General features: G+C 32.4%; 3 protein-coding genes across 3 annotated transcripts; all 3 read right to left on the bottom strand.

Moving 5' to 3' along the window:
• Positions 1-791: 791 nt before the first annotated feature.
• On the bottom strand, positions 792-2,275 carry LOC117681308 (uncharacterized). The gene is made up of 3 exons (XM_034445157.2): positions 1,748-2,275; positions 1,442-1,588; positions 792-1,053 (listed from the first exon to the last, which is right to left on the bottom strand). Exons 1-3 carry the CDS (start codon positions 1,881-1,883, stop codon positions 866-868), a joined length of 471 nt encoding a protein of 156 aa, XP_034301048.2. The 5' UTR covers positions 1,884-2,275; the 3' UTR covers positions 792-865.
• A 4,890-nt stretch (positions 2,276-7,165) lies between these two features.
• On the bottom strand, positions 7,166-9,591 carry LOC105318084 (uncharacterized). The gene is made up of 3 exons (XM_066076708.1): positions 9,261-9,591; positions 8,185-8,340; positions 7,166-7,886 (listed from the first exon to the last, which is right to left on the bottom strand). The coding sequence occupies exons 1-3, from the start codon at positions 9,457-9,459 to the stop codon at positions 7,672-7,674; spliced, it is 570 nt and encodes a 189-aa protein (XP_065932780.1). The 5' UTR covers positions 9,460-9,591; the 3' UTR covers positions 7,166-7,671.
• A 552-nt stretch (positions 9,592-10,143) lies between these two features.
• Positions 10,144-11,356, bottom strand: LOC136273021 (uncharacterized). Its single transcript, XM_066076707.1, has 3 exons — positions 11,122-11,356; positions 10,672-10,818; positions 10,144-10,551 (listed from the first exon to the last, which is right to left on the bottom strand). Exons 1-3 carry the CDS (start codon positions 11,261-11,263, stop codon positions 10,277-10,279), a joined length of 564 nt encoding a protein of 187 aa, XP_065932779.1. The 5' UTR covers positions 11,264-11,356; the 3' UTR covers positions 10,144-10,276.
• Between the last annotated feature and the right edge of the window lie 762 nt (positions 11,357-12,118).

Here is a 12,118-nt window from a genome sequence, read left to right as displayed (position 1 = left end):
AAGGGATTTTAGAACGATCGGCCGCACCGCCAATACCTTCTCAAAAATTGTGAATCAAAACTGTTTAAAATGTAGTTGCTGTTCTTTTTATTGTTTCTTTAGTAGTGAAAGTTGTACTGCTGGATTTTTTCCCCTTGTTTTTAGCAATGTGATTTTTTTCTTTTGTCCTGAAGAAGAAACTGGTTGATCCGAAAATTTGCCAATATGAATTGTTCGTGTCGTTAGCCATTTTTAGTGAGATATATATATTTACATTTTTCTATGTCATTGCCTGTGATAACACTACGTATCGATTTTGTACTATATAACTCATAAACCAAATCGAGGCGCCAGCAGGGTTTGCTTATTTATATTTAAATATTTAATCGTAAGATGGTTTAAAATTATATAAATATAAGTAATAAGGAATCATTCTTTGAATATTATGAGGTGATAATTTCGGTCGGGACGTGATCAAATCTATCATAAAGCCCTTCTGGCTTTATTGGATTTGATCACGCCCCGACCAAAATTATCACCTCATAATACTCAAAGAATGATTCCTTATTCCTTATATATATGGAGAGAGAGAGAGAGAGAGAGAGAGAGAGAGAGAGAGAGAGAGAGAGAGAGAGAATATCATCGGTCCACGTGATTTAGATAAAAAGTTCTCAAGAAAAGTAATTGACTGAATACAACAGTCTTAATACCATGAATGAATAAATGTATTTCAAATTTCGTTACGTTATTTACATTAAAGGTTGTAAAATGTAATGAATATTTTATTCAATAATAATAATTATAATCATAGTATACATGTTATTAAATTGTTACCGATCTACATTAATTTTAATAATAGAAGCAAATAAAAAACATGATTTTTAATTCATTCATTAACCATGACGTCGTCTGGGTACGTGACTTTGAGGTAGCGCCGGAACATCTGGGTGGCGATCCAGAACATTAACAGACCGGCGGCACTGATACAGGAGAACACACAGAACCAGAAGTACCAGTAGATCCGTGACGTCACAAGCGCTCCATACACCACGGTCCCGAGGAGAAACCCGAGCGCTTTTATTAAAAGAATTTAAATGTAAACATGCTGTTATTTTACAATACAAGTAGATTATAGACATAAACCAAAATCAATGGGTGATTACAAGTTTTAAACTGATAACCAAACGCAAACCCATTTTACCTAATTTTATCATAAATAAAACTCTCTCTCTCTCTCTCTCTCTCTCTCTCTCTCTCTCTCTCTCTCTCTCTCTCTCTCTCTCTCTCTGCATCCTCTTTCTCTCACAATGACAAATTGATGGATATAGACCATTTGTTTGAAAGAAAGCACGCGTATCTGTTATATGCTAGAAAAACAGTTTGTAGTTACTTGCAGTATTCTTATCATTAATAAGTATAATGTACATGAATACAAAAAAAAAATAAACCAAAAACAACTCACTTCCCATGAAATGGCCAACAACAGATATGTGAAACCAATCTGACTTCTTTTTCCCGCAACATTTTTTAATCCCCAGAATAAAGAAAAGGAGGGTTTCAACAATTGATGCACAGGCAATCAAGCCAAACGCCGATTGCAAGGCACACGCTGAAAAAAAAGGATGAACAAAATTTCATATTAAAAAATCATTTTGAATTGTTAACAACAATATATATACTAGGATAAAGGTTTGCATATTTTACTTTCACAAATAAGTACAAGTTTTGCTTCATATGCGTATCTAAAATAGTTTTTAGAAATACAAACACTCGTTTGTGAATAGCCCAATCACTGATATATCGTTGTCTACCGCCATTCCTATGGTTCCCGTGAGACTGAATGCCATGGTAACGAATGAACCGGACAGGCCGATCTTCTGCCTTGCGTCCATTAGTGCCGCCATTGCAAAACTTTTGAACTTTTTGGTTAATGCGGGTTCTTATTTAACAAATAGTCAGCAGAACTTATAGGTAGAGCTGTTCTAAAGTAGACACTGAAGGACACAGCATTTACAAGTTCTCCTTTCCGGTTGTTCCGGAAACAGAATACCGGAAACCAGGTCCAACATGTATTCAGCATATGGAGCTTTTCATCATAGTTTTTTTTTCTACTTCCGTTGGAGAGAAAATTCAAGATACTTTTACACGAAAAATTGTATTGTTTTTCCGAATTTTTTTTAAATTAATAATGATGTGTTTATGATATATCAATGTAACATATGAGACTGACATCAAGGGGAAATAAAATCTGATTTATTTTGAATTTTGTAAAATAAATTTAATAGTAGTATGGAACTATTCGAAACCCAGAACTATTACATTAAGCTTCTCAACTTAACACGACAAAGTGTTAGTGTTTTGACTGATTGGTACCGGTGTAACGAAGAATATTGACCCGGGTTGAAAATTGACCCGGGGGTCATTTTTCAACGTTGAATATTGACCCGGGGGGTCATTTTTCAACGTTGAATATTGAGACCAAAATCGTGAAATTTATACCCGGGGTCATTTTTCAACGGTATGAAAAAGATTTTTCTAAACTCTGATGACCTCGACACGTTGAAAATTGATCCTGTTGAGAATTGACCCCAACCTCAGAGTTTTGGTCTGAACTAGAACTTACGTACTCTACATGGTTTAAATGTACAATCATGCACATATTTGAAAGTTTCAGTTTAAAAAATGTTCATACTGTCCAATACATATGCGGACGTGGGTAATTTCTTTTAGGTTGATATGCCCGATTAATCATTTAATTTTGAGACTGAAAATATGATATCCATTTATTATTACAAGCTATGTAAATAAAGCTAAGAAGACGACCGTTTGCTTCGGAATGGAACAGGCGAGTAGGGCTAGAATACTTTTTGACATAGAATGTGTTTTCATTCCCTTGTTTGATAGAATTTAAAGTTTAAACTTGTCATAATCTCTGATAAACATATCTAATAAATGTATTGCCCGTTATCGTCACTTTTCAGGCAATTTAACAGAGCTCTATTCGACAGGCACCTGACGTTGTATATTTTTCTTATAATTGAAAATATATAACTTCTATACTTTTTTTGGGGGGGGGGGGGGGTAAAGGGTATATATATTTATATTAGGACAAAAGGATATAATGTCAGATACCTAATATGCTTAATTTGAAGAAGTCAGAATATTTCCCTGACAAAATAATAATTGAATGGTTGTCATATATTTATCCCTTTTTATATATACTGTATTATACATATATACACAGCATATACATATTTACACGTTTTTAATTTGTTTTTATAACTTAACAATAATTTTTCATAAACTCGTCAGATTAACTTTATTGAAGCACCATCCAAATTTCTGCATATGCAGAGTCATAGTTCTTTTTTAAAAATGCAATTTATTTCTATTATTTTGAGTTTTCCCATTATTCAACTATAAATTAGAAACACAGGCAACTGACGTAATATATTTTCTCAAAATTTAAAACATATACCCTCTACAGCAAAAATGTTATTAATTTAAAAAAAAGTAGGTTTGCACCTAAATATACAGTCGGATGATGGTTGATCTAATTATATTAATGGTATACATGAAAAGGCATGTAAACAGTTAAATTTATTAAGATTACTCAAGCATACGATTGATAGATAAACACTTGTTAAAATTCGGCATTTATCAGACCTAGATTGGAATATGGCGATGTTTTGTGGAGCAGCTGTATCAAGGAAAAATTCGAATTGCTTAAACATGTACAAATTGAAGCAACTATGACAGTGACCGGGATCAGAGCTAATTCTTTTAAAATCATATTATATAGTGAGCTTAACCTTACAATCTCGAAGGGATAAACATAGACTAATTATATTCTACAAGATTATAAATGGTTTAGCACCACAAGATATGTTAGATTGAATTCAATCATAATTTCTAACTGCACATGCATATAATCTTAGGTCTAATGAGCTTTTTTTACTATCTACCACTATATTCTTATTACAATAACTTTGCTCCGTCTACATGTAAATTATGGAATAATCTTCACGCAAAAAAGAAAATTTCATCAACTTTATCTTTCGTTAAGTCAAAACTTAAAAAACAAAATATACCTAGAGCTTACAAACATTTCAGTTAAGGCAATAGGGAATATTTTTTTTAATGTCAATTACGGAATAAAGCTAGTAACGCTTATTTATTTAAGGATTTTTTTAACTCTTGAGAGTCGATGTTTATACCGTGGGTCTGAATCTGAAGGAAATGTTATTGTTTTCCCTGGATGGCCAAGATACACTTAACAAAGAGACGAACTTTTTAAACAACTTATTGACATAAGTGTACCTTTTTATATGAACTTTATACTTTATGGTAGGTCTGATTTTTCATAAAGATAAGATTGTTTCCCATGTTTATATTTATATTAGAGCCCCCATACGTTTTTGATTCTCTTAAGTTACACTGTTTAAACCTATTCAAATATAATACATGTATATTTATTTAATATATAGTTCCCTTTATTTACTGTTCTTTTCAAATGGGCTGGATCATGAAAATCTCATTCTTATGTTTGTAGCTCTGCAAGTATAAATGAAGGTGATAGGTTTGTTATTGTAGGTGTGAGTGACCATGTCTACCAACAATATGTCATACAATCATACATGTATATGATAAATATTCAGATTATTATTTAATATTCAAGTATCCCCTGTCTTATGTATATAAGACAAGTTTACAAAATATTATTGATATTATGTGTATACATAATATCAATAATATTCTATAAACTTGTAATACGATATTCTTATGACCATAGATAAGTTTTTCTTGACTTCGTATGCTTGAAAGGGTTTACAAAGGATATGACTGTTATCCAATCCATTCAATAATTAATTTGAACATTCCGTTCAATAAAACACGTTTAAATTAAATTAGTAATGTAAGTTGCTGTGATAGGAGGGTCAACCATCTACTCCAACGCTGCTGTATGATCTTAATTCTACTACATATTTCTATTCAAAAAATATAATTTACCAATTTATTGACGAAAACAATTACTGTAAGTAAATTTATGTTAATTTTTTGTGATCAAAGCAATTTAGAAACTATTGAAGCAAAATTATTTTATTGTCATCCTGTACAAAAATTAGGTTGCTAGCTAGCTACAGATTCCATTTATTCCATTTATGCCAAGAACAATTAGCGTTTTGATGATATTTAGTTACATTAGAGGTTATCCTAAAGGAACAAATAAAACACTAAAAAAGTATCAGCTTTCACGATATAGTTACTACAGCATGTTCATGAAAGAGTACATGTTAGCATATCATCATTATGTAAACTGTTATTTGCTGGATGGGTGTGAATACAATATTCAGATAGTTACAGTTTTAACAAACTGAGTGTGTGCAAACAAAAAAATCTCAATAGGACATACTGTAAATTTTGTATTTACACCCACCCAGAAAATTTACAATGAACAATGTCAAAGTTTCAATTTACTGGAAGAACGTAAAACCAAAATTAAACAATATTAGGTATTGTAATTTTTTAAAATTATTTATATTTGTACACTTCTCCAGCGAATTAAAAAAAAAAGCGTTTTACTGAATTGAATAGTTTAACGTGTAACCATGTATACAAATATTCTTAAAAACATATTTTTTAAAAAATGTATAGATATCACACAAAACAGCAATTATACGCGGAAAGTTTATTATGAATAAAATACTTATTACATATTTAAAGGGATAATAAGTAAATTCAAAATATAATCATTTAAGTCTCATTTTTAACCCCCCCCCCCCTCCCGTTGAAATATGTATACATGTAAATCTAAAGAATAAATATTTAAAAACTGATAATTTTTAATAAAACAAACTCATATTAAAATATTGATTCGTTAAATTGTGCTTCTTTGCTGTTGAATTTTGAACCGGTTTCATGATCAAAATTCCACGATGCGGGTCAATTTTCAACAGATTAGGGTCTTTATTCAACACCTTTGGTCTCAATATTCAACGTGGAAAAATGACCCCTGGGTCAATTTTCAACCCGGGTCAAAATTCTTCGTTACACCGGCAAATAAGGGGAACCTATGTTTTGCGCTAATTGAGAGGAATTTGAACAGAAGTATCTCGGCTTATAATTCACATGGGGCCACGACCCAAAATCCTGTTCAAGACGGGAAACATTGCGAACTTTTAACATGTTAATAAATGAGTAGTCTCCTTCGTTTGTGTTGAAGATTTGAAGTACCTTCATCAATTCTTTCATTTATATTTACATCTACCTAGTATAATTTCCTCTATTTCTTACGGAAAGTTATCATAGTTAATTCATAGCTGTATGAAACAGCTAGACTAAAATCTACACGCCCCATTTATCGATTTGTCGAAATCTACGGCGGCTAAAAGTGACAGGACAGATATCGACACTCCCTATTTATCGATTTGTCTGTACCTACAGCGACCATAGTAAAATCACGGACTGCACGAAATTATCATGATGATGCCAGACTCAAAGTCTCACAGGAGACAATTTGGCTGCTTCATTTAGCTAACGTACTTATGTACATTAACAGTAATTTAGTGAATTTTACTAACTTTTCATAATCAGTTTATTAACTAGTTAAAGAAAGATGTTAATATAAACAATAAAATGCTTTCTTTGATGATTCATGCGGGTTATGAAGGTAGCGATTATTGCAGGAAAAGTTTACATTACCCGCTAACGCGGGCTATGTAGTTTTCCTGCAATGTCGCTACCTTCATATCCTGAATGCATCACCAAAGAAAGCATTTTATTGTTTAAATAACTTCAACATCGTACGAGAAATCTTGTATAAATTCTAATGTAAAGCTGAGAAATAGTAAGATTATATAAACTAAAGTAATGTTTTTGAAATTTAAATAATGGGTGCATAGGGAGCAAAGAAAAGTTATGTATTTTTTTTTCTACAATGCTCGCTACCATCACATCCTTATGAACCATCAATGAAAGCAATTTACTTTTGAATATCCATTATGATACATCTTTACATTGTTTTCATTTTGTATTTTTTTTTCAACTTTGTATGAATCCTGATCATCATATCTGGTGAATGTCTTGCATAATATTAAAAAGATATGAATAATTATGATGACCGTTAATGTCTTCTTCTTCTTTTAAGAAAACAAACATGATTTTTCATTTATAATTTATTAGACGATCTAACAATACTTATATTCAAAATATTTCTGTATATCTGATAAACTATGATCATAATACATCAGAAAATGGCTGAAATCGCAAGATTGATACGATGCAGAAACACATTTTCACATACGACAATATGCAATATGAAGACAAATAAACGTTATTTTTAAGTTTATCTAACATATTAAGAGGGCTCAATGTTTGTGACCATTTTTTACTGTTTTAATCTCTTATACATAAGAGCTCTGTTTAAAGATAATAGTTCAACTTTATTCAAGTTTTCTTCATTGTATAATAGTTTACAGCTTTAAAAAAATCATATCTAAAAATTTAAGGTATTAGATCTGGCCCCGGGGCAATAACACTTAGACGAGTTCACTTCTAATCTCAGTCTCACTTTTCTACTATATGTTCCTTTTGTAAAAGCGAGTTTTAGATCAAAAGTAAACTCGTCTAAGTTGTATGGCCCCGGGGCCAGATTTGTCGAACGCTCAGCCCCCTTACTGGTCCTCTGAGCTTCTAACTGCTGTCATCTTCACTTGTGGACTCCTCCCTCAGTCTCCGATGAGTACTGTATCTTTCTGCGTGGCGATGATAGTACTGTGTCACAAACCAGATCAGAGTGTTGAGGATAGCGAATGCAACGCTGTCCCAGCCCAGGAAATAGTACCAAAAGTCCATTGAAGAGGTCAACATCGTCACGTATAACGTCATACCAGAAACCAGGGCCATCGCTGCAAGTACATTTGGAATATATCTACATGTACATTATATAGTTTAGCTACTGTGTTTTTCATTTCAGTCCAGTTCCATATTATTTGATTCGTCGATTCGCTCCAATAGAACCCTCTACATAGCATTCTACTCGTAACAAACTTTGGATACAGGAGTAGGTACGGCTCTATTTACAGGACACTAATTCTCTCCCGCCAAATTTTGTCTCAAATGATATATTTGAATTAAAGAGTTGTGCTTATACTGTAACTTTACTTTGATGATTTTGAACAACTTGTATTTGTACAGGAATCTTACTGGATAACGCATTTGCAGACACATTCAGATGGTATTCATCTACGCGGTGCTTGTTGTGTCTTGCCTTGAAGATTTGGTATAACAGGAAGAAAAAAAGCAAGAATTGGATCCCTGAGCCCACACTGATAAGTCCAAAGGAGGCCTGCAAGGCGCAAGCTGAAAAAAAGTTAAGCTAGAATATTGCATTGCAATCTAATGTTTGATATGTGATGTGCTTATAAATCGTTCGTCTCTGTAAGTGAAGAGTACCGACATAAATGACAAAGATGAGGGAATAAGATGGCGCAAATGCCCATTGCGGTTTAGTCGTGAAATACAATTTTGAATTTATTTTTTCCCAATTAAATCTATTCAAATATATTACAATACGAGTTTGCCAAAGCACAATTTCTAACTATATTCAGTTTTTAATATATTTAACAAAAAAATAAGAAAATAATATTGCCTAAAATTTTGGTGGTATCGAACCCATACCATAAAAACCCTAGATTTATCAGGTTAATTAGCTTATGTCAAGTACTCTAACCACTGAGCCATTTCAGACACAATAAAGTAGGCTCTTTAAATATAATGTGTCACTTTGGCAACGAATTTAAGGACTTGTATTATTTTTTCAAAACGTTCAATTGTTGGGATACAAAATAATTTTTTTAATGTATAGTAGGTCATCTCTCCACGGTTTTGTTTATTGAAATCGGTTTGTTTTCCATTGGACCTTAATTATTCTATGAGAAAAATATGGAGCCCTGACCCACTCTATAAAAGAAAATGCCTTAAAGTTCTAAAGATGACACTATTTGCAGGTTTTGATACGTATACGCCTGTTTGAGTCAACATATTCCAAGTATTGAACATATTTATAGATTTAAAATCAATGATATGTTAAATATATATTGTTTTAAATGATTTTTTTTTAAATATAAGATTTATTGATATTTTAATTTTTCAATAGCTTGTCCGACCGTGTATGGGCATTTTACACGCCTTATTCACCCATCTTCAAAATTTGACATAGTAACTAGGTTTTACCCCTAACTAGTATTTTGATATAATGATGAAAAAATAGATCTACTTACATTCTTGGTTGTACCTCTGTAGAGGATTGAGGTCACGGTCAAACGCCATCCCGATCACGGTAGCCGCACTGAGGGTCAAGGTCATAAACGTTAAGACCATGCCGATCTTCTGTCTGCTGGCGGTGACCAAGTCCCAGGCTCCCAGGCAAAGGTCGGACAGAAACTTGTACCCGCGGTGGCGCTTTTCGCTTTTCGGCATCTTATGATATTGTTACGTGTATATGTTATACTGTAAAGCAATCTGTGGTATGACACGTGTAAATATACATATTTAGATGGGCAAAACGGAGGATATGTTCTGGTGTTTTCGTGCATCCTGTTTAAAACAGTTTGCTGTTGGGCTTTATGTTTTATTTTTTTTAGAAATGAAAGAAAAACTAGAAATTCACGCTTTTTAAAGTAACATGCAACTCTAAACCGTATCCAAACAACTTTAAATTGTATGGTAAATCCATGTGTATACATGTACCTCATTTCACATTGAGATTTATTCTTTCAGATTACAAATTACCTCCCTGTTTGATATAGAATAATGCATATACGCAATAACTTTATATGTACTTATCAAGGATAAACATGACTGTACATGATTGTATAATTTTTTTATGGCTTTTTCATAGTCAATATTTGTTTTAATCCTAAATAGATCAAGAACTTCAATACTTTTAAAAGATTGCGTTCAAATCTCTGTTTTCTGTTTTTGTACGAGTAACTATTCTTGGTGATGTAATTAATATGATTCAGGATTTTTCTTCAAAAATTGGCAGTGTGATAACGTGAAGTCAGAATCGCTCAACGCCAGAATATTTTTTTAACAAATTTATTATACTTTTTACATATTTGAATACAAGGTAATCATATACTATTTTAATATACTATTTTAAGAAGAGGAGTTTCTTTTTTTACAAGAAAAAAAATGTGCCAAAAAAAAAATGCACACCTATTACTGAAAAACACTTACATGTACAGTAAAATTTAATGTGAATAAATATTTCTATAATCACTACATGAAAAAATTAGCCTTCGACATAATCGCCAGTTTCATCGTAATTTTCATTGTTGTATGACTCGTTATAGGTATTGTCGTTTGTGAAATTATCTCCTCCTAAGCTGAACAAAGGATCGTCCGGGTGGTGGCGCTTCAGATATCGACGAAACATCTGGGTACAAAACCAATACAGAAAGTTTCCGAAGGCAACGACACCTCCCAACAGGCCGAGCCAAAAGTACCACGTGATCCTGGTGTTCAGTTTCACGCCGTAAACAATGCAAGCAGAACCAATCGCCAGAACTGATGAAATAAATGCAATACTTCAATTTTAACAATAATTCAATTGGGGTCATGCAACTTTTAAAAAAAGGTATTTTGCATATCTTTTCGAAAATGTTAATTGTTATCAGTTATCCTTACATGCTATGGCGTGGCTTATTAAATTGACGTAGTAGAAATCCTTTTTCATCATTTCGACGAAAATCGTCAGTCCGACGAACACCGTCACGGCAACCTCAACGATTGTTCCAACGGTGTACATTCCATACGACGACTTTATTACACAGGCTAAAGAATAAATCACTTTGTCAGTTTAGTTTTTATAGAGTCGTTAAATTTGGCAATCTTTTGACTAAATAACCGTTTTTATACTAACATTCAAAGCAATATTCTCTTGTACTAGATCAATTTCCAACATCTTTGTTCAAATTTATTTTTAAAAATGTTACCATTCTACCAGATTGTAAAATCAATGTGCATTATATGAAACATGTAAATTTTGCGCCTGTATGTAATACCAGTACTTTGATTTATGAAATTCAATATTTAACAGCATATATATTATATCTGTATTCCAGCGCCTGTTTTTACCTGCTTCATTTGCTACAATGATGTCCTTCAGAGTGATACCGTTCTCTATCCCCATTGTGACGACATTGACCACACCAAACGCCGAGGAGACGCACCCAGTGACGAGGGACACCAATTTCCTCTGCTTGATAAGTTGTGTCATGGCTAGAACCTGTTAATCGTTCTTTTTCTGGATGGTCGTTGAAAAGAAACCTCGGGAAAATGATGAAAAGTCAGCAGAAGATAGAGAAACAGTACAACATCCCCTATCCGGTGACATTTCCTGTGTATATAATTTCTTCGAGCGCCTTTCGTATTTATAATTATTTTTTTTTTTGTAAATAAGCAATTTTATTATGTTTCCTGTTTACATTTTCACATTTTAGTGTTCGTAAATTAATTGTATGTTTTTCTTGTGTAGTGTATTATACGAAAGTTTAATTTTGAGTAGTTTTTGGGTAAAAAAAAAATTATATGTATACACGCCATTCCTGCTATTTCATTGACGTCACGTATAATTAGCTTAAGATTCGATTTTAGTATGATTGGAACAAGAAATATACTAAATTTTAAAGAATTTTTGATATTTAAATCAATGTTATTCAGAAATCATTAGATTTTGTTTAATTATTGGGTTTTTTTCTTTGAGAAGGAGGAATCTAATATATGGATACAAGCTTATGTATTTTTTATGTTTGAGATTGGTGGTACGTATACGTAGTAGTGGATTAAATTTCAACTTTTTTTTCCTTTTACAAATCTTTCTTAAAGCTCTGTTGTTATTGTTGTTGTAAGTTGTGTGGTTTTTACTTATCTATTTATGTATTTATTTCTTGTTCATTTTGTTGCTGTGATTGTTATAAAAGCACAAGTAACACTTTTGAATATTAATTGTCATTTTTTTTATTTCAACATTCTTCAAAATCAAAATCGCAGCAAAGATTTTTCTAAAATTTACATACAAAAAATGAATAAATATGGAGTTGGCTACCCCCCCCCCCACCCCCCCCCCCCCACA

This window comes from Magallana gigas, chromosome 2 (assembly GCF_963853765.1).
Source record: "Magallana gigas chromosome 2, xbMagGiga1.1, whole genome shotgun sequence".
NCBI lineage: Eukaryota > Metazoa > Mollusca > Bivalvia > Ostreida > Ostreidae > Magallana > Magallana gigas.
Note: the sequence above shows the minus strand (reverse complement) of the source record. Positions and strands in the feature narration are given on the sequence as shown.

Coding starts and splice junctions, on each gene's coding strand:
- LOC117681308 (XM_034445157.2), bottom strand. CDS start 1,883: ATGGCGGCACTAATGGACGCAAGGCAGAAGATCGGCCTGTCCGGTTCA. Junction 1,589..1,747: donor TGGGCTATTCACAAACGAGT/GTTTGTATTTCT, acceptor CTTTTTTTTCAG/CGTGTGCCTTGCAATCGGCG. Junction 1,054..1,441: donor TGTTGGCCATTTCATGGGAA/GTGAGTTGTTTT, acceptor TTTTAATAAAAG/CGCTCGGGTTTCTCCTCGGG.
- LOC105318084 (XM_066076708.1), bottom strand. CDS start 9,459: ATGCCGAAAAGCGAAAAGCGCCACCGCGGGTACAAGTTTCTGTCCGAC. Junction 8,341..9,260: donor ACAGAGGTACAACCAAGAAT/GTAAGTAGATCT, acceptor ACTTTTTTTCAG/CTTGCGCCTTGCAGGCCTCC. Junction 7,887..8,184: donor GTCTGCAAATGCGTTATCCA/GTAAGATTCCTG, acceptor ATGTACTTGCAG/CGATGGCCCTGGTTTCTGGT.
- LOC136273021 (XM_066076707.1), bottom strand. CDS start 11,263: ATGACACAACTTATCAAGCAGAGGAAATTGGTGTCCCTCGTCACTGGG. Junction 10,819..11,121: donor CATTGTAGCAAATGAAGCAG/GTAAAAACAGGC, acceptor TTTATTCTTTAG/CCTGTGTAATAAAGTCGTCG. Junction 10,552..10,671: donor AATAAGCCACGCCATAGCAT/GTAAGGATAACT, acceptor TTATTTCATCAG/TTCTGGCGATTGGTTCTGCT.